The 21,848-nt window shown below is 39.6% G+C and overlaps 1 protein-coding gene across 5 annotated transcripts in view; it reads right to left on the reverse strand.

Moving 5' to 3' along the window:
* Window positions 1-21,848, reverse strand: part of LOC105463721 (jade family PHD finger 3) — a 150,886-nt gene that overhangs the window by 21,359 nt on the left and 107,679 nt on the right. For all 5 annotated transcript variants that reach the window (XM_011710954.3, XM_011710985.2, XM_011710975.2 and 2 more), the window contains 4 exons: window positions 13,431-13,621; window positions 9,976-10,187; window positions 4,291-4,458; window positions 25-141 (listed from right to left, as the gene is read on the reverse strand). In XM_011710954.3, the coding sequence (XP_011709256.2) occupies window positions 25-141; window positions 4,291-4,458; window positions 9,976-10,187; window positions 13,431-13,621 (688 nt within the window). The remainder of the gene's footprint in view (window positions 1-24; window positions 142-4,290; window positions 4,459-9,975; window positions 10,188-13,430; window positions 13,622-21,848) is intronic.

Below are 21,848 nucleotides of genomic sequence, written 5' to 3' on the forward strand. Positions count from 1 at the left end.
CTACTACTTCTCATGGGGACTTACCTGAATACAAGCCCCTGTCTTCAACTTGCACAAGTTGCAGACTAAGGCCCACCGACTGGGTGGGATGTGGGAGATCTTCGTGATCGGTTCCATCCTCTCAGGACAAGCAATGCTGACCTACAAATAAAATACCACCATAAGGCAGAAGTACCAAGGCATCCCAGAAGTACCTTTCACAAACCATAAATGATGTTACATAAAGCTAAGAACATTAAAACAACGAGGTAAGTCACATCTCTTAAGGTTAATATGGAATCAAGAATAAACAAAAGTTATTTCCACTGCTCAGTCCTTCACTCATTTCCAGTAATATAAATAATTCACATATGGGATGAGAGAACAGGAGTATAGATTAGGCATGATTACCTTTCACTTTATTTCTTTTTTTTTCTTTTCTTTTCTTTTTTTTTAAGAGACAAGGTCTCCCTCTGTCACTCAGGCTAGAGTTCAGTGGTGTGATCATGGCTTACTACAGCCTTGAACTCCTGGGTTCAAGTGATCCTCCCACCACAGCCTCTACCACACCTGGCTAATTAAAAAAAAATTTCTTTTTGGCTTTTATCCAAATGACAGGCAATAACAAATGTTGGTGAAGAGTGGAGAAAAGGGAACCCTCATACACTGTTGGTGGGAATGTAAATTAGTACAACCACTATAGAGAATAGTTTGGAGGATTCTAAAAAAAAAAACAACAACAAAAAATAGAGCTACCATATTATCCAGCAATCCCACTGCTGGGTATATACCCAAAAGAAAGGAAATCAGTATATCAAAGAGGTATCTGCACTCCCATATTTTTTGCAGCAATGTTCACGATAGGCAAGATTTGGAAACAAGCTAAGTGTCCATCAACAGACGAATGGATAAAGAAAATGCAGTACATATACACAATGGAGTACTATTCAGCCATATAAAAGAACGAAATCCTGTCATTTCCAACAACATGGATAGAACTGGAGGTCATTGTGTCAAGTGAAATAAGCCAGGCACAGAAAGACATACATTGCATGTTCTCATTTATCTGTGGGATCTAAAAATAAAAACAACTGAACTCAAGGAGATAGACAGTAGAAGGATGGTTACCAGAGGGTGGGAAGGGTAGTGGGGGGAACAGGGCAGGCAGGGGGTGGCAATAATTAATGGGTACAAAAAGGATAGAAAGAATGAATAAGACCTACTATTTGATAGCACAACAGGGTGACTATAGTCAAAATAACTTAATGGTACATATAAAAATAACTACAAGAACATAACTGGGTTGTTTGTAACACAAAAAGGATAAATGCTTGAGGGGATGAATATCCCATGTTTCATGATGTCATCATTAGGCATTACATGCCTGTATCAAAATCTCATGCATCCCATAAATATATACATCTAATATGTACCCACAAAATAAAAAATTATTATTATTATTTTTGTAGAGATGAGGTCTTGCTATGTTACCCTAGGCTGGTCTTGAACTCCTGGCCTCAAGTGATCTTACTGCCTTGGCCTCCCAAAGTACTGGGATTACAGGCATGAGCCACTGCGCCCAGCCAAGGTTACCTTAATGAACACTTTTACTTAGGAACCAAAGAAAGCTACTGAAAGTAACTAAAATTCACAAAATCGAGTATCTATTATGTTAAGAGATGGTGCTACATGCCTTGTTGTTTCATTTGATCATCTAAGGATGAAAAACAGAGGCAGTGACAAGTCTTTCCATTTGGTTTACAAAGGAACCATGATATTGTTGGAAAACAGCACATTTGTGTAATGAAGAGACTGCACAATGTAAGTAGAAAGGATGAGGATGACATTTTAAAACCAAAGTCTTTAAAACCACGTGACGATCATGAGCTTACCCTACTCCCTCAATCAAAGTAGCTTCAAAGTGAAATTAGTCTTTGGGAGAGTACTGAAAAGAAAGGGATGCTTTTTTTGTTTTCCTTTTTGAATCAGGGTCTCACTCTGTCATCCAGGCTAGAGTGCAGTGGCAGGATCAGAGCCCACGGCAGCCTCGACCTCCCAGGCTCAAGTGATCCTCCCACCTCAGCCCCTGAATATCTGGGACTACAGGCATGCACCACCACAGCTGGCTAATTTTTTGTATTTGTAATAGAGATGGGGTTTTGCCATGTTGCCCAGGCTGGTCTCAAACTCCTGGATCCAGGTGTTCTGCCTGCCTCGACCTCCCAAGTGCTTGGATTACAGGCGTGAGTCACCACACCCAGCAGAAAGGGATGTTTTAAAAAAAGATGAAAATATTCTTTTCCATGTGAAAATAAGGGGTCAAGCAACTGCTGGTAACAAGTATTTTCATTCCTCCTACCCCGTCAAATATATACATGAGTTTTTAAGAGAGATACAGCTTTAAAAGGTGAAGAACTGTCAAATAAGGATGCCAAACTAGTACTGGTTTTGCCCACATCAGGAAACTAACAGATCTTGAATAGTCCAGAAGGCACTAGAAACCAAGAACTAGAAACCATAAGAGAATGCCAATAACTGAGAAAGCTTATTTTGTTTTTAAAGAGCTCTTCCTGAGTCATGTTCTGGACTTTTATAAGCTGAGAGCCTACTCTATCAGCTGGGGGATTTGCTGCTGGAAAACAGTCATTCTCAAGCCAGAAACCTGTTTATTTTATGTCTAGATGTTCTTAGTGAGAAAAAGAAACTACTATTCAAATATTTTAAAAAAATACTGATGTCTATAGCCATAGGAATACAAAAGTATATATATGGGACTTTTAGTGTAACTCTGTGAGCTTCTTTATTAGACAATAACTCCCCGGAACCAATATTAACAAGATTAAAAACAGGAAAATCTTAAAGGAGAATGAGTTACTGATATAATATCAGCTTCCCATTAACTAGATTCTGCAGTCTCTCTTGTCATGCAGTAAAACTGCCTAACAAATCTGCTGGCTTGGATAGTGGTTGGGGAGACAGGATATGAGTGGGATATCCACACAGCTAAAGAAATAAAAAAAGGCAACCATAAGAAGAAATGTCTGTAAGCCCCAGTTTAATTAAGTTAGTGTACATGTAGCCACTCAGGAAATACCAGCAACTGAAGGACCAGGCTAGATGACAAATCAAAGTTTGAATAAAGAGGGTCTTTGGCAGATGTTGAGTGTAAGCCCTGAAAAGAGCTTCAAAAAGTAAAGGGCATCGGCTGGGTGCGGTGGCTCATGCCTGTAATCCTAGCACTTTGGGAGGCCTAGATAGGCGGATCACCTGAGGTCAGGAGATCAAGATCATCCTGGCTAACACAGTGAAACCCTGTCTCTACTAAAAATACAAAAAAAAAAAAAAAAAAAAATTAGCGGGTGTGGTGGCGGGCACCTGTAGTACCAGCTACTCAGGAGGCTGAGGCAGGAGAATGGCGTGAACCTGAGAGGCGGAGTTTGCAGTGAGCCGAGATTGCACCACTGCACTCCAGCCTGGGCGACAGAGCAAGACTCTGTCTCAAAAATAAAAATAAAAAATAAAATAAATAAATAAAAATAAAAAAAGGTAAAGGGCATCTATCACAGTAGACAAAGAGCTATTGCTCAATTTGTAATAGCCTACATGTAAACAACCCAAATGCCATCAAAGGAAAATGAATAAATCAGAGTATATCCATACAATGGAATATTAGCAATAGAAAGGAATAAACTATTGATACACACCACAACATAGAGTGTTAGCCAGACCGAAAAGAATACATACTGTATGAAGTTTAAAACCAGACAAAATTAATCTATCATGATCGAGATAAAAATGGTGGTTATTCTTGGGGGATAGAGACTGGAAAGTGGGCATAGAGGATCTTTCTGGGGTGCTTTATGTCTATTTTTAGGTATTTCATGTCTTGGTCTGAGTTGTGGTTACAGATACATACAAGTGTAAAATATCACAAAACTCTACACTTAAAATTTGGCATCTAAACATAAGTTTTACCTTAAAAAATCCTGCTGCTCACACCCTGCCCTGGTCTTTTGTGTCTCTACTCTCATACAAATTTATCAATTTATACATGATATACCCAAATATCGTGTACATATTTGGGTATTATCCCAAGTACCACGGGAATACCACCTATATATTAATCAGCATGGGCTTACATGTACGTGTGCATCCAAGGAGGATCTGAGGTAGCTCAAGTGGAAGTACCATTACTTCAGAAACATGGGCAAGCATGAAGCATCTCCATACTAAGCCTGAGTCAGTCTGAATGTTGTGGGGAACAGGGACACCCTGGAGCAAATGGTCTCACAGGCCTGGATGAATTCTTACCTCTGGGATCCACAGGGCACAGCTGACATGAGCCCATTTAGTCCCTGTCTTGGTGGTCTTCATGGCTCCACCTTTCTTTGGACATAACACACATTGCGGATAAATGCCCAGGACACAGGAGCGACACAACCAGCTGCCTTCTGGGACCTTGAGGATGCCATAGCAGGCCTGGAGGTACGAGGAGGAGAGGGGAGAATGGTCAGTACCTTCTCACCAGGGTTGGTATCTGTTCTGATACACAGTCACAGAGTATCCTCCGCTTTTGGGAGAAAGGCAAATAAAGCTGAACAAGTTTATATCCAGTATCGAGTGATTTAAAAATACTCAAAAAAGCAACTTCCACCATCTGTCCTAAGATCAGCATGTCTGTCCATGAGAACTGACTTTAAGGATGATAGAACAAGACTAGGAGATACAGCCAACCATTAGCCCAACTGTTATCTAAGTGTTGTGATTACAGCATTTTTTTGGTCTGTTTTCTAAAGCTTCTTCAATGACTATGTATTATAATTAGTCAAACACTTATTGAACATTTCCTAAAAATCATACACTGCTGTGATCAAGAAAAAAATGTTAGAAAATAAAGAGAGTGAAACTTCTGAGGAGCAAATGAACTAACGTTTATAAAAAGCCTATTAACGCCTAGTGCATAAAAAGTACTCAGTAAATCATAGCAATTGCTTGCTTGGGTTGAAGAAACAGAGACTTGTGAATGAATCTTGAATAGAATATTACACTAATCACAATAATTCATAACGAGTTCTGGAAGGTGCTTCAAATCCTTTATGGAATGAAGTTGGACAAATAAATAAATGAATTACTGTGAAAGACTGGAGATTAGTCTGGGAAACATTCTAGACTTCCTTTTTGCTATCCCCAATTTTGCCCATCATTTCCTCCTTACTGCTCTACTCTATTAGAGACTAACTGATTCAATATGGCAGCTTCAAAACTTGTCTGCCTCAGGAGATTCACCCGCAGCTCAGATTCAAGTTATAACAGTTACCATAATATCTGCCCCCCACAACCTGGTCCTTTTCCAAACTCCTTTTTTCCATGTCACCACCATTCTTCCTATCTTCCAGATCCAAATTCCTAGACTTGTATTACTCACTTTCTTTCATCTGCTGACCTGGTGCTTGCTATTCTCCCTACAGTGGCCCCAAAACTCTGACCTTCCTCTCCATCCTCACCACTTGCTCTATCCAAGTTCTCATTATGCCATGCCTGGATTGATTAATTTCTGCATTTTCTTTTTCCCCCTTTGTACCTTCAACCCTTCCTCTACTTGGCTGCCAGATTGTCCTCACTAAAAGAATCCATACCATTGTACAGTGGCAAGCCCTTTAGATATTCCTTCTACTCTTACCTGCCCCCTACCATCCAAACTAGGGGTTGGCTGTTTTCCAAGGTCTGTTTTATAAAGCCAACAAGCTAAGAATGGTTTTCACATTTTTAAAGGGTTGTAAAGAGACGAACATGTAACAGAGACTGCATGTGGCCTATAAAGACTGAAATATTTACAGCGGATCCTTAAAAAGTTTACTGGTTCCTTATCTAAAGCCTGCTGCTCCTTGTATCTCACTATCCGATCTCATGCCCCACTATACCCAAACACAGGGCTTCTGACTTGGACAGGCAGGCCTCCTGGTTTTCTCCATAACTGGTCATTCTCATTTTCATGTCCATGTGTCTAAGCAGTTTCCCTGCTCTACATGGTTAACTGTTCTTTGCATAGTCGGACCTTTCTCACCCTTCCAGACCTGGTTCAAACTCCAGGCCCCTCCAAAAGACTTGCTTAGGTCACTGTAGCCCCTTGTGTTTGTCCCACTGCCTGACTCCCGCCCTCCACTCCATGCAATTTCTCTCACCAGGTACGCAGTCAACATCATGTGTTCTTTATTATTATTATTATTATTATTATTTTTGAGACAGGGTCTTGCTCTGTCACCCAGGCTGGAATGAGGTGGCATGATCTTGGCTCACTGCAGCCTCGTAGTGAGCCTTGGCTCACTGAGCCCCTCCTGGGCTCAAGCAATCGTCCTACCTTAGTCTCCTGAGTAGCTAGGAGCACAGGCATGTGCCACTCTGCCCAGCTAATTTTTGTAGAGACAGGGTTTTGCCACACTGTTCAGACTACTCTCAAAATCCTGGGCTCAACTGAACCACACTTTGGCCTCCCAAAGTGCTGGAATTACAGGTGTGAGTCACAGCACCCGGCCAGCACCATGTATTCTTTTTGTCTACATTTGCTGTCATGTTTCCTCTCCTCAGTGAGATTTAAGTAATTTTTTTTCTTTTAATTAACCCTGGCCTACAGAACTCAATGAGATTTTAAGGTCACTAGAGGTAGAGCTGTTATCATCAATTTACCTGAATGCCCCCTATGCTGAGCTTGAGCAGGTGGTTGGATAGAACAAATGTGTTTAGCTCAAGAATTGAAGCTGGACTCTAGGTAGGCTCCTCTCACAACAGCAAGGCATCATTTTATAAGGTTTCTAACCTTTAAAGCTCTTTGTCTGAGGCCCAGAATGTTTGCTAGGAAATGAAAGCAAGCTTCCTCCCTAAAATAGAGTCTCTTTCAGACTGGAAGAGAGATCAGAGGCCGGCTCCTGGAATATCCTTTAGCTCCTGGCCAGTTTATTGGGCAGAACATCATTTACTGAGCCCTTTTGTGGACTTACTCATGGTCATAAGATCATAGATACATGTAAAAGGACTTGGAATGGCCCTAACTTTCACATTTTTTTTTTGAGATGGAGTCTCACTCTGTCACCCAGGCTGGAGTGCAGTGGCGCAATCTTGGCTCACTGCAATGTCTGCCTCCTGGGTTCAAGCAATTCTCCTGCCTCAGCCTCCCGAGCAGCTGGGACTACAGGTGCGTGCCACCACACCCAGCTAATTTTTGTATAGAGACGGGGTTTCACTATTTTGGCCAGGCTGGTATCGAACTCCTGACCTCGTGATCCACCCGCCTTGGCCTTCCAAAGTGCTGGGATTACAGGCGTGAGCCACTGTGCCTGGCCCAACTTTCACATTTTTTAAAGAAAAAATGGTAAATTCATTGTTAAAATCTAAAGGCTACTTATGTACACATCTCTTCTAAAGTACTGACTATAAGTGTATTTTTGTCACTGAAGAACAAACACTGAAATGTAATATGGTGTCAGTAAAGAAGAAAAATCATGTTTAATAAATTCAGATGTCAACATGTCCCCATTCTGTTAGGGAGTAAACCAAAGCTTCCAAAGCATTTTAAGTCACTTTTCAGCCAACAGAGGGAGCTCTAAGCTAAGTATCTCTTCAGAATCCAAGTAAATATACTTACTTTGGAAGAATCTCTTATGTGAAACTTTATAGGGTACCAATGTCCCAGCTTTAATACATACCAGTTTACATTCTGCAAGGTCTGGTCAGTTATTGTCATCTCATCTCTTTCTATGTGAGAAAGGGGCATCATTTATAGTCATTACCGGAATCGTTTTCAAGACTAATAAATAGCATTGGAGATAATTACGCTACATTTGATTTTGTTAAAGAATCTGAGAATACTTACTATTTTGTCCCAACTGTAAAGGACAAACATAGGAAATATATACAGATGACCTTTATGCTATTCCTTTTAAGCCTACTACAGATCCACAATCATTTATCTGAAACCTCTAGGGTAAGAAAAATTAGGAAATTCAGAATTGCTCAGATCTTAAGAAAGTATATATATAGTATATGGCCTAAGCCCCCAGTGGGACCAGGGGCAATACCATATAACCAAACACATTAATAGTTCTCTAACAAAATATATGAGTATTTACATAAAATGGATAAGGACTACAAATGGCCTCATACTGGGTGGGTTCTGGTATTGTCCTCAAATCAGTTCTGGTGTGAAACTTCAGCAAAAACGTGTGGTTTTCAGAACTTTATAATTTTGGAATTGCAGAGAAGGGACTGTGGGCTTGTATCGTGAGATATAATACTTAAGTTCATAGTTAAGTGGTAAACATTTTCTGCTGTCACTTAAAGTCTGATATAAATGCCAATAATTGGTAAAGTGAAGACAAATTTTCAAAATTTACTTTGTTAAAGGTAAATGAAGAAAAAGACCCAATTGGTCACATAATAATTGTGAGTACCTTTTACATACAGGGTGGTTAGGTTAGGTGGCACAGGGAATTAAAATAATCTTAAGCCCTGGTTTCTATCTGCTATGTTATCTATTCTAATTATTTTAGTCATTTTATAGCCAGAATGATCTTTCTAAAATACAAATCACATCCTCCAGGGTTGACAGGACAGAACTGAAGTTCCTTAGTTTGTCAGAAGGTCCTTTACACACGTCTCTTGTATCCCTCTCCACCCTCACTCTCCATGCCTTCCCTACTCTGCTCTGCCACTTTATAGTTTCTGAAGCCTTCAGTTGCCTCTGACATACTTTGCCTGCTTTCACTACCCTGTATGAACATTTCTCCTCTCTGCCTGAACACACATTGCTGGTTTACTTGACATCTCCTTTTGGACATTAAGATTTAGCTTGGATACCACCTCTTGGAAGTTGTCCCTGACCATCATTTCTCACAGATGCACTTCCACAGCAGCTTGGACTTATATCTATAAAAACACTTGGCACATGATGCTAAACTGGCAGTTTCCCTATATTTCTTACACCAGACTATGATCTCCCTGGGGGCAGAGACCATGTCTGCCTCTCTTCATCACTGAGTGTGTCCTCAGCATGCAGCACAATCCTGGCCCATGGAGTACTGTACCTATTTGCTAGATAAATTAACAAAATGAATGAAATATAAACAGGTTCAGAAGAATGAAAAACCACTTAGGGCAAGGGAGTTCAAGAAAGGATCTGAACTAGACCTTGAAAAATATGTAGATTTTTGATAGCTGGGAGATAGGAGGAGGCATTTACAAATTGAAGTGCAGCTGAAACATGGGAGATAGGACAGTGTCAGGAATATTCATCACTGCACCTTGAGTAACCTTACTTTGTTGGAGCATAGTGCTTGTGGGGGAAAAAATGGAAAGAGCTGAGAGGAGGGTTGATATCATAATCATTATTAATTAAAAAGGCAGTGTAGTAGAAAGAATGACAAATAACCAGCTTGGGTAAAGTCACTTCACCTCTCCTGGTATTGTGTAAGATTGAAGAGTTACACAGTCTTTTGCAGTCCTAAAATTCTGTGATCTTTAAAAGTGGGGTGGACCTTCTTAGGAGTGGCATGTTTAGGGGATGGGGGAGGGTCTTGAGTGCCAGGATAAGGAGTCTGGACTTCTATCTGTAGGAAGTGTAAACTCACCAAGGTTACTGACCACGGGTGTAACCTCATGAGGCCATGGAGATTTGAAGGCAGAGGAGAGACCTCAGACAGGCAGCAATGAGATCCCCCTGGGGCAGGGGCCTAGGGGAGAACTGAACAAGGCAATCCCAATGGTCTGGGCACAAAGTGACACAATAAAGACCTGGGTTTAGCCCCATGGGGTAAAGTTAGTCAGCAAGTCATCTTGGTGGTCATAAGAAGTATTGTTTCTAGAGGAAATACTGAAGAACAACCAGGCCAAATCTTTATTTTCACCCTTAAATGCAAGCCGCTACTCAGATATGGGTGCTGGAGATCATCACTGAGCTTGAGAAAGGCTGACCGTAGGGAGGTGACGGTCTCCACTCTCACTAACCTGATGCACACAGACGTTACACTTATCACAGAACACCATATCATTCCCTTCTTCACTGTCTGGAGACCGGCACACATCACAGATCACATCTTCATCATACTCTATGCCTAGCCCTTCCTCTGTCTCAATAGCATGGTTCATATTTTCATGGCAATGGCGTTCCAGGACTTCTACTGTCTTTTCCATAAGATTCTCATCAACTGGCCCACAACCTGCACAGAAATACAAACAATCAATCAACCCATCAGTCAGCTGTCATTCCCAAATCACCTACTGTGAGCCCAGTGCAGGAGTGGGTAGGATTCTAAAGGATAAAAACATCTCTTTCCTGCTCTAAAACAACCAGATTTCAAAAAATCTTTTGCTAGTACTACTCTAAAATTTACCTATAATCATGTATTAGTGTTTGACACATGAAAGGAGATATACATTTCACCATGTTCCTTAGAAGATATATTACTGACCCTTTCGATTTCTTGTCCAAATTCTAGCCAGTCTCCTCTTAAATCTCTATTTTCTCTTATTCCCACTGTAGGAGGACTTTCACCAAGCTTTATAATTCTGGACATGATCATTTGTAGCATAGTAATTAAAATCACATAACTATTTGGACATAATAATTCATTCTTAGCAAGTTAGCTTCAATGAGCATATATAATGATTATACAAGGAAAATTTCATATGAAAATGTATGAAGCCCATAATAGAAAATTCTAGGTCCTACGTGTAGGTGATTACACATATAAAATATTTTGTTTTTCAAATATAACTTTTAAAAAAATCTAATAATATTTTTCAATGGCAAACTATAATAACATATAAACCTATTAAAATTTACAAAGCTCTAACTTCAATTCTGAAATTACCTTCTTTGCTTCCTGATTCCTTTTTCCAGCTATATCTTTATTTTATCTTAGCCTTCCACACTTATTAATCAACTTTTGTGAGAGCACTTATGTATTTATTCTAACAACTTGTAAACTCAGGAATAATCCTCAAAATGATTCAAAACAAACGTACCCAAGTATTCCACTTCATTTGTAATATAAGATGTCCTAGGAAACTTTAGAATTCCACATAAACTATCATTTTAAGGTTGTGGCTACTTATGAAACCAAAAACTGTCCAGGCCTTATGTTTCATTTCTCCAGCCAAGACAAGTTACACAGTTTTTTTTTTTTTTTTTTTGGAGGAAAGGAATATAGTGTCTGGTTACAAGAAAACTTGGATTAAAATTCCAACTTTACCTCATATTAGCTATGTAAACTTTGACAGGTTATTTATCCTCTTTAGGGCTTAGTGTTCTTATCTATGAAATAAGTATAATAATAAGAAACCCACTGATTTGTTGTGAAGCTGAGATGAAGTAATTGCTTAGTATGGTGCTCAATATGTAGTCAGCACTCAAAAAAGTCCTTAATTCATAATACGCTTAATATTGTTTTTAAAAAGTTTACTTTAAGCTCTTAGATACCTCACTGCAATATCATTCACCCTAAAGAAAAGCTTGAGATACTGCAATCCTCTTTTAAAATTCTTCCAAGCCTAAATGCAATGTGGTATACTGGATGGGATCCTGGAATAGAAAAAGGTGGTAAGTAGAAAAACCCTTGAAATCCCAATAAAGTCTGAAGTTAATAGTAATGTACCTGTGTTGGTTTTGTGGTTTTGACATATGTACCATGGTAAAGTAAGATGTTAACATTAGGGGAACTGAAACTGTGAGGTGTATATGAGAACTCCCTGTACTAACTGCAACTTTTCTGTAAATCAAATTATTCCAAAACAAAAAGTTTGTTTAAAAAACTCATCCAAGGAGGCCGGGCGCGGTGGCTCAAGCCTGTAATCCCAGCACTTTGGGAGGCCGAGACGGGCGGATCACTAGGTCAGGAGATCGAGACCATCCTGGCTAACACGGTGAAACCCCGTCTCTACTAAAAAATACAAAAAACTAGCCGGGCGAGGTGGCGGGCGCCTGTAGTCCCAGCTACTCAGGAGGCTGAGACAGGAGAATGGCGGGAACCCGGGAGGCGGAGCTTGCAGTGAGCTGAGATCCGGCCACTGCACTCCAGCCTGGGCGACAGAGCGAGACTCCGTCTCAAAAACAAACAAACAAACAAACAAACAAACAAACAAAAAAAACTCATCCAAGGAGAATTAGTTACAAAATACCAAAGGAACCTCATAATAAGGTAGTTTCATGCCAAAGGCAGCCTTGTAATGATTGTGATATCTATGGATATTATATGCATTATGAACACAAGTGCACATTGAGCCATGGATCCATTTGATTATGTCCTCATATTCTGATTTTACTTCTCTGTCAGTCTTTTATTCCCTTCTCTTTGTGGTTGCCACCCTAAATTTACCACTCCCCTCTCCTCTTAGGGGGCAGAGCAAGAAAAGACAAAACAAAAAGCTTTAAAAAATCAAGGAATAAGGACTGGTTACCGGCAGAGTAACTATCATTCCCCATGCCAAACTGATTTAGTATAATTTTAGTTTTTTATTCATGTGCATTCAGATACTAGCCTCAAAAGAAAGAAAGGAAAAAGGGAGGGCAGGAAGAAAAGAAAAACCACTGATCCTTATACTAAAATGAACAAATGTGATTCAAACAAAAATGAAATAAAATGTGATTCAAACAAAAATGAGATCAAATGTATCTTTCACCATATCTTATATGGAGACTTAAAAACAGATGAACAAGAACTGTGTGTAAGTATAAAATGAGTTATCTTTCAGCCTAGCATTTCTCAGTATTGTTGGTATGGTATTGTATGGCACACATTTCCTTTAAAAGCATTAATTATGTTTACTTTCATATGTAAACATACATTTATTTGCTTTTGTTTCATTTTATTTTTTGAAAATTGTATGACAACTCTAGAACTCTGTGGAAGTAGCTAAGAACTGCTTTGTGAATGTTTTGCCCTAGGCCTGCAACTTTTCTTCCAGGCAGCAAGTCCTGCATTAAGGGGTACTGTCATAGCAATCTGTCAGTTGCAGTGGTGCTGCTCAATGCTGAAATTGGAGATTCTCTCCAACCCCCTGCCAGAGGGGCCTCTACTTCTGGCCCTGCTCACTGATCACACTGCTTTTCAGGCCAGGAACCTGCCTCAGAATTCTCAACCAGAAGTCCAATCAGCTATGGCCACTCTCAAACTTCCTGAATTGGGAAACAACTTCATGAAACCTACATGCTATCCTTGATCTGTGCCATTAACCATGAATAAGGAAAGAAAAGGTCATATTTAAATGTTATTGCTCTATTTCTATGTATGCATTTGAAGAAATATCTAACTGAAATAAGATAAAATCAACAAGAAAAATAAATGAAAAGGCCAGAAAAGAAAGGAGGCAACAAAATAAAAAGCTAAAGGGTTCTGATAACTTAAAAAAAAAACAACAAAATATGAGTTAAGTCACAACTTACTTGCGAGAAAAGAACTTACCCATTTCTGCAAGGTCTTCATTGAGTTCCTGAAGCCAGAAGATGTCCATGTCATCTAGGTCATAGCGGCAAACAGATGCTGCCAACTCCATGATGTTGATGTAGCCAGGCTCTGTGGTGTCTGGACTGGAGCAGTGAATATACTTCCGGGGTCGGATAAACAGAACGTCCTTTACCTTCTCAGCTATAATCCTAGAAAAGCAAGAGAAAGACAATGATAACAATCAACAAATGACAGATTCCAGGCACTGAACAGATGGCTAAATGCCCTCTGGGAGGTATGGCAGATTCCTTTCTAGAAAGCAAATGGTTTTACAAATTTAGTTTTGTCATATGCTGTTAACTCACTGACTGCTAACAATATTCTTTATTCACCCTCATAGATCCTGGTTCCCACCATTCTAATTTTTAAAAAAATTTTTAGAGACAAGCTCTTGCTCAACCACCCAGGCTGGAATGCAGTGGGCAAGGTCATAGCTTACCACAGCCTTGAAAATCCAGTGATCTTCCTGCCTCAGCTTCTCAAGTAGCTGAGACTACAGGCACATGCCACCATGCCTGGCTAACGTTTAAAAAGATTTTTGGGGGGTAAGAGACGGGGTCTCACTATGTTGTCCAGGCGGGTCTTGAATTCCTGGCCTTAAGCAATCCTTCGAACTTGGCCTCCTAAAGTGTTGGGATTACTGGCGTGAGCCACCACGACCAGCCCATTCATTCTAATAAAATGTTGTCATGTTAGTGTGTTCTTGGTACAATGGCCACCAAGTTTATTTAGAAGAGGAAACCTGGGAGGGGGTGGTATCTGCACAAAGGCACAGACAGATCCCATACCAAAGATATATTTCAGCCAAATTAATAATTTTCTGTCATGGAGACAATACTGGATGGTGGTAAAGAAAACAAGCTTTAGTTTCATAGAGGCTTGTTTTTTTCTGCCACTCACTTACACGGTGATCTCAGGCTATTACTTTATTTCTTTGTTTGTTTATTCATTTATTTTGAGATGGAGTCTTGCTCTGTTGCCTAGGGTGGAGTGCAGTGGCGTGGTCTTGGCTCACTGCAACCTCTGCCTCCCGGGTTCAAGTGATTCTTCTGCCTCAGCCTCCCAAGTAGCTGGGATTACAGGCACCTGCCACCATGCCCAGCTAATTTTTTGTATTTTTAGTAGAGAAGGGGTTTCACCATGTTGGCCAGGCTGGTCTTGAACTCCTGACCTCGTGATCCGCCCACCTTGGCCTCCCAAAGCGCTGGGATTACAGGCGTGAGCCATCATGCCTGGCCACTTACTTTATATAAGGTTCAGTTTTCTTAGCTAAAAAGTAAGGATAACAATCATTAAATATGATAAAAAATAATACCTAGCAAAGACATGGAATCAAGCTAAATGTCCATCAATGATAGACTGGATAAAGAAAATGTGATACACATTCACCACGGAATACCAGGCAGCCATAAAAAAAAAATGAGATCATGTCCTTTGCAGGGACATGGATGGAGTTAGAAGCCATTATCCTCAGCAAACTAACACAGGAACAGAAAACCAAAACCTGTATGTCCTCACTTATAAGTGGGAGCTGAATGATGAAAACACATGAACACATGGTAGGGGGAACAACACACACTGTGGCCTGTCAGTGAGGGGAGGGAGAGCATCAGGAAGAATAGCTAATGCATGCTAGGTGTAATAGCTTGGTGATGGGATGATCTGTGCAGCAAACCACCATGGCACACGTTTACTTATGTAACAAACCTATACATCCTGCACACGTACCCCTGAACTTAAAAGTTGAAGGGAAAAAAATGTCAAACTTGTAGGACTATTATGACAATTATATAGAAAAAAACAGATGAAGTGTTTGGCTTAGTGTATAGTAAAAATAGATGCTCAATAACACCATTGTTATTGTTTTAATATTCCTTATTATTTTCACTATTTATGCAAATGAGTTAAAAGCCAAGAGGCCATGGAGCTATGCACACTCAATCCATTTCCCATCCATACACAATAGTAACCATAAATCTAAGCTCAAGCAGACTGATATTTCCCCTCACCCTTCCTGACATCCAAGAGCTCAAGGCAAGGAAACCAGAGAAAAAATAAATTTTTTTCACACCAAGTTATTATTGGTAGTTTAAATACTGTATGAGGCCTCAGAAAATTTAACCAAGAGAAAAATCTGGATTACTATTCTGTGGTAATTTTAAAGAACAAGGCGGGCCATCTAAAAAAATAAACAAACACATGTATGTCATAAAATAATGAAAATCATTTCTCCGGAAGGCTTCTGGAGCCAGTTTTCTTTACTCTAGAGTCATCATCACATATATGGAAGGATTTATAAACATAAACATATTCCAATGAATACACATAAAATATACACAGGCATAGTCCACCCTATAAATGTAGAGAATATTGCCTCCTAAGTATTCTTCCAAAAGCCTCTCATTCCAAATAATGAATCTGAATAAAGCTAATAACAACTACACACATTTGCACATTTTAATTTTTCTACCATATGGAGTTTTGAAAGCCAAAGGGAACAAATATTTGAGGAAAAATGCAGAAACCTCAAATATTAATTGAAACTAAAATTTTGGGAATTGCTGTTAGAGGCCTGCTTCCAACTGAAACATACCCAACTAAAAAGGGTAGGACAGACATATGAATTCTTCGGAGACTATGAGATTAAATATGTCATGTTTCTTTAGTGCATGGCCTAGAAGGGAGAATATCCAATTTTTTGTCAAGAGTTACCTTTTTCTAAAAGGAAGACCATTTTGCTAACTATTCGTCTCAATTGCCTCAAATTCTACATGGAACAAGGTAGGCTATAAATGTTTTTCTATAACAATATGCTCATTAAACTTCTGGAAGAAAACAGAGGAGAATATATTTATGACCTTGGGGCAGGCAAAGATATTTTAAGTAAGACACAAAAGCCATTAACCATAAAGGAAGAGACTGAAAAATGAAACTAGAACTTCTGGTTATCAAAAGAGACAATTAAGAGAATAAAAAGGCAATCCACGGGACAGGAGAAGATATTTGCAATTGAACATAGACAACAAAGGACTTATATCTACAATATATAATAAACTCTTACAAATTCATTAGAAAAAGACAACCCAATTAAAAGCTGGGCAAAAAACTTAAATAGATACTTCACAAATAAGGCTATCCAGATGGCAAATAAACTTTAAAAAGGTTCTCAACCTCATTAGTTATCACGGAAATGCAAACTGAAATTACAATCACTATTATCTACCAGAATAATTAAACTTAAAAAGACAGTCCAAAAATTGAAAATACTAAATGTTGGTAAGGAAATGGAGGAAACGGATTATCTCTTATGCTGCTGGTGGGAGTGTGAATTCGAACAACCACTTTGGCAGCAGATATTATAGCTGAACATACACATACCCATGGTCTGGCAAACCCACACTAGGTATATACTTAGCAAAAGTGTACACAGATGCATACCAAATGATGAATAAAAAGGCTCATATCAGCATTTTTATGGTACGTAAAAACTGGAAACAACCCAAATATGTATCAAGAGCAGAATAAAAAATATGGCATATTCACACAATGCATGACAGACGTGAAAATTAATGAATTACTACATCCAACAGCATGGATGGATGGCAAAATCATATTGATGAGCAAAACAATCCAGTCTCAAATGACTGTATACTGTAGGAGTCTATTCATAGGAAGCTCAAAAACTGTCAAAACTGTTACCTAAGGTGAGGCAGGTCAGTTACTGGCAGGGAAAAGAAGGAGGGGTTCTGAAGTGTTGGTAATATTTTCTTTTTTTTTTTTAGGCAGTTCTCAGTGGCATGACCACAGCTCACTGCAGCCTCAACCTCCTGGGCTCACGTGATCCTGCCACCTCAGCCTCCTGAGTAGCTGAAACTATAGGTGCACACCACCACGATGGCTAGTTTTAAAATCTTTTGTAGAGATGGGGTCTGTGTTGCCCAGGCTAGTCTTGAACTCCTGGGCTCAAGTGATACTCCCATCTCGGCCTTGCAAAGTGCTGGTATTACAGGCATGAGCCACCGTGCCCAGCCATGTTTTATTTCCTGATCTGAGTGGCAGATAAATGAGTGCATTTAATTTGTGAAAATTCATTGAGCTGTACAGCTTTGTGTACTTTTCTGTGTGGACATTAGACTTCAATGCAAAATTTACAATAATGATAATGACAGCAATGTCATCTCACTCATCTTTCCTCGTGTATCTTGAACTAAAGGTCTGCATCTAAGGACCGAGTCCATGACAATAAATTATATACTAAAACAGTAACACCAACTACGAGAAAATATGTGGGTAAAAGATGAAGTTAATAAAAACTCACAAGGAGAAATTACTGTATTTATAATGATAGAGGGGGAAGGGCTGTGAGAATTAGTGAAAAAATATGTTTGGGATTTTTAAAATGCAGCTTCAGTATCTTTGAGTATATATAACATGGCTAAAGCTGGAGGAAATCCCAGGATTATCCCCCCTGGATGGGTGATTTTCTTTCTTGGCTATGTACTATGGATAGAGACACTTTTTTTTTTGAAACCAAGTCTCACTCTGTTTCCCAGGCTAGAGTGCAGTGGCATAATCTCAGCTTACTGCAACCTCTGCCTTCCGGGTTGAAGTGATTCTCCTGCCTCAGCCTCCCAAGTAGCTGGAATTACAGGCACATGCCACCACGCCAGGCTAATTTTTGTATTTTTAGTAGAGACAGGGTTTCACCATGTTGGCCAGGCTGGTCTCAAACTCCTGACCTCAGGTGATCCACCAGCCTTGGACTCCCAAAGTGGTGGGATTACAGGCGTGAGCCACCGCGCCCGGCCTGACACACTCTTTAAATGGTCACTAGACCATTGACCAAATCAGCAAAAGCTCACAAGCCTAGAGGCATGAGCAATTTTGTTAGGATGAGGTAACCTCAACTTTCAATTTGGATGCTTGCGTGTAAATGAATGTTGTAATAACTTTCCAGAGGACTAGCCTTTGGTGAAAGGACCCACAATCACACCTGCTCTCCAGGGAAGGCTAGTGGCTGGATCACTACTACCTCTGGCCCCTGTGGATACTGCTGTGCCAACTGACGAGGCAATAAAAAGGTAACTGCAGTCACTCTAACCTGATCTATGGCCTCCTCCAGTGTCTTATACACAGAGACCTCTTAGTGTCTCTTCAGTTGATCTAAATATTTGGTAGGTACAGACTATGCTACATTTCCTAATAAGTGGATTAGAATCATTTGTGAACACTGCAGAAGCTGCATAAAACCAAAACCTCGTAGGTTTTGTAAAGGTTTGAAATAAATGCCTTAAAAATGAACTGGATAAGAGTTGGGTGTGGTGGTATGCTCCTGTAGTCCCAGCTACTCAGGAGGCTGAGGCAGGAAGATCACTTGAGCCCAGGAATTTGAGGCTGTAGTGAGCTACGATTACACGATTGCACTCCAGCCTGGGTGACAGAGTGCAACCTTATCTCTAAACACACAAATACAACTAACTAGATAGTAGTTACTGTAATAACAACTCTAGGAATAGTTTCCCAAGATGACCCTTGTTCATACTACCACTCTGGGATAACCACTTCTCTCCAAGCCTCCATGACTCAATCTATAAAACAAAGGACAATGATAACCCCTGTGACAGATGGTATTTTCCAAATCCCACATTCTTCTACAATGTGACTTTGTCATCTTCATCAAGTAGTGAAGTCTATCTTCCTTCCCCTTAAATAGGGGAGGGCTTGTGATGGTTTTTGATCAATAGAAGTGATGCCATGAGAACTGCAAGGCTGGGTCATAAAATGGAATGTAGCTCCCTCCTGGTTTGCAGGAATGCACGCACTTGGAGCCCTGTGCCTGAGGCCTGTAAGAAATCTGACTATGCTGAGGTTGTTAGGCTATGAGGAAGCCAAACTAATGGGAAGGCCATGTGTAGTCCATGTTATCCAAGCCCAGGGATGGGCTGTTACACAGATATGCAGTGAATAAGGCTTCAGTTGATTCCAGTGCCCAGCTCTATTGGGTCACTCTCAAACTTTGTCTTCTTTGATGAGGCCCTAGACACATCATGGAGCAGAGAGAGGCCATCCCCACTGTGCCCTATCTGATTTCCTGACCCACAGAATCAATGAGTATAACATAGTTGCTCTAAGCTGCTAAGTTTGGGGGCAAATTATCATTAGCAACAGTAACTGGCACAACTGCAAAAGGACTGTTTTAAATTTTAAATAAGATAAACGTGTGTGAAAGTGCTCTGTACATTGTGCTCCTTACTGAATTCTCACAATTGAAAGTAAAAGTGATAGAATGCTGCTGCCTGAAATGGGATGAAAAAGGAGGTGTGGGAAGAAGGAGATGGGGTGAGGAGAGTACAGGGAGATGGGAGAGGCCTAGATGACCAAATACAGCAGTGGAGTGGGAGGCAGGCATGTGTTCCCATTTATCATTAGGGGTTGTTCTTTTGACTTACTGTATGAAATATGGATATATTTTGAAAATAGAGTTAAAAGGATATCCTGTTATATTGACTATGGGATATAAGACAATGAAGAATCAAAGATGACTAAGAATTTTGGCTTAAACTGAAAAGACAGAGTTACAGCTAGAAGGATAGATTTTTCTATCAGCTAAACCTAGAAAACTACAAATAGAACTGGTTTGGGAAGATCAGTAGTTCAGTTTGGGACATTTTTAGTCTGAGATGTCTACTGGACATCCAAGTGGAACTGTTCAGTTGGCAGTTATACATTTGAGTCTAGAGTTTAGTAAAGAAAGTACTGATCTCCATAGTCCAGTAAGTCCAGAGTTTACATTGCAAGGGGAAATAGGGACCTATCTGTATCCAATCACTTCCTCTTTCAGTTTTATTAATGATGCAGAAGTATATATTGTTAAGTGAAAAAAGCAAGTTATAGAATAATCCCATTTATTTATATATACATATATGCGTGTATATAAGCATATACTACACAGTTAATTTTTTTGTATTCTGATTTTTATTGGTATAATAATCCGTAATTTTAAAAACATACCCACATGCACACACACACAGTAAAACTTCATTAATCACTGTGTATTATACAACTTATAATGTTTGCTTTCAACAAAAAATGAAACATTGTTTTCCTTCCATTGGAATCTTACTGCAATAGAAACTGATTAAAATATATAAATGAATACCCAAAAAGAAATATCTGAAGCTCGCTGTTAATGACTCAAAAGCCTTCAGTCTACCTAGACACATGTAATAGGGTTAATACCATCTTTATTTGTTGAACTCACTTTCGAAAAATTTCTTTTGGTAGTCAATGCTTACCTAAGCAGCTATAATTTACAGTGTAAGATGGCTCTGTAATCTCTGTACCCCTCCCCTCAATCACCACATATATACACTATACTGAACTAACAGGAAAACTGCAGAAAGGACAGTGAAACAGATTGGAAAATCTCATCTGAAAGCCAGAAAAAAGATTCTGAAAGGATGTGCTCTACTCATCCATTTTCAGTTACTATAGCACGAGTAGAGTAATTCTAGCACCCAAGGATCAAGTCAATTAATTTATATATATATATATATCCAAAATTACTGCTCTAAGTCCATTAGGAAATAAAATGCTAAAGTATTTTGATAATCTTATAAATTAGTTAATAAAGAGCAAGAGTGTACTTTGGTCTTATTAGTAAAGTTTCTCTAGCTGACTAACCTGTCTATAGGCAACAAAACAAGTAACTCAAGACAGGCATGGTAGCTTGTGCCTGTAGTTCCAGCTCATCACGAGGCTGAGGCGGGAGGATAGCTTGAGCCCAGGAGTTTGAATCTAGCCTGAGCAACATAGCAAGACCTGTCTCTTAAAAAAAAAAAAAAAAAAAAAAAAAAAAAAAAAAAAAAAAAAAAAAGACAAACATTAAAAATACTACGACTGTGGTAGATCAAAGACGGCCACAAATCCTTTGATATGTCTTTTATTGAGAAATGGGGTCTATTTTCCTCTCCTTCAATTTGGGAGCCCTCTGCAACTGTCCTAATAAAATAGAGTGGAATTAATACTGTGTCAGTTTCTGAGCCTAGGCTTTGAAATGAGCACCTTCCACTTCTTACCTCTTAAAACATTCACTCTTGGGGTCCTGAACTGCCTGTAAGAAGTCAGACTATCCTGCTGAAACACTAGGTGGAAAGATCCTAAGACTATATGGAAATCTGTATAGTGTAGATCATAGCATCAACTACAGGGTTACAGTGGTGAATAAAACCAGTAAGGTTCCTGTGCTCTCATAGCTTTGACTTTGTAATGCCACTATCAAAGAACTGCAGAGAAGTGCTAGGTGTTCACCAAACCCTATTTCCATTTCCACCTGCGCACATAGCAAGACTGCGTTCTCCAGTCCCCTTTGCTATT

This window comes from Macaca nemestrina, chromosome X (genome assembly GCF_043159975.1).
Source record: "Macaca nemestrina isolate mMacNem1 chromosome X, mMacNem.hap1, whole genome shotgun sequence".
NCBI lineage: Eukaryota > Metazoa > Chordata > Mammalia > Primates > Cercopithecidae > Macaca > Macaca nemestrina.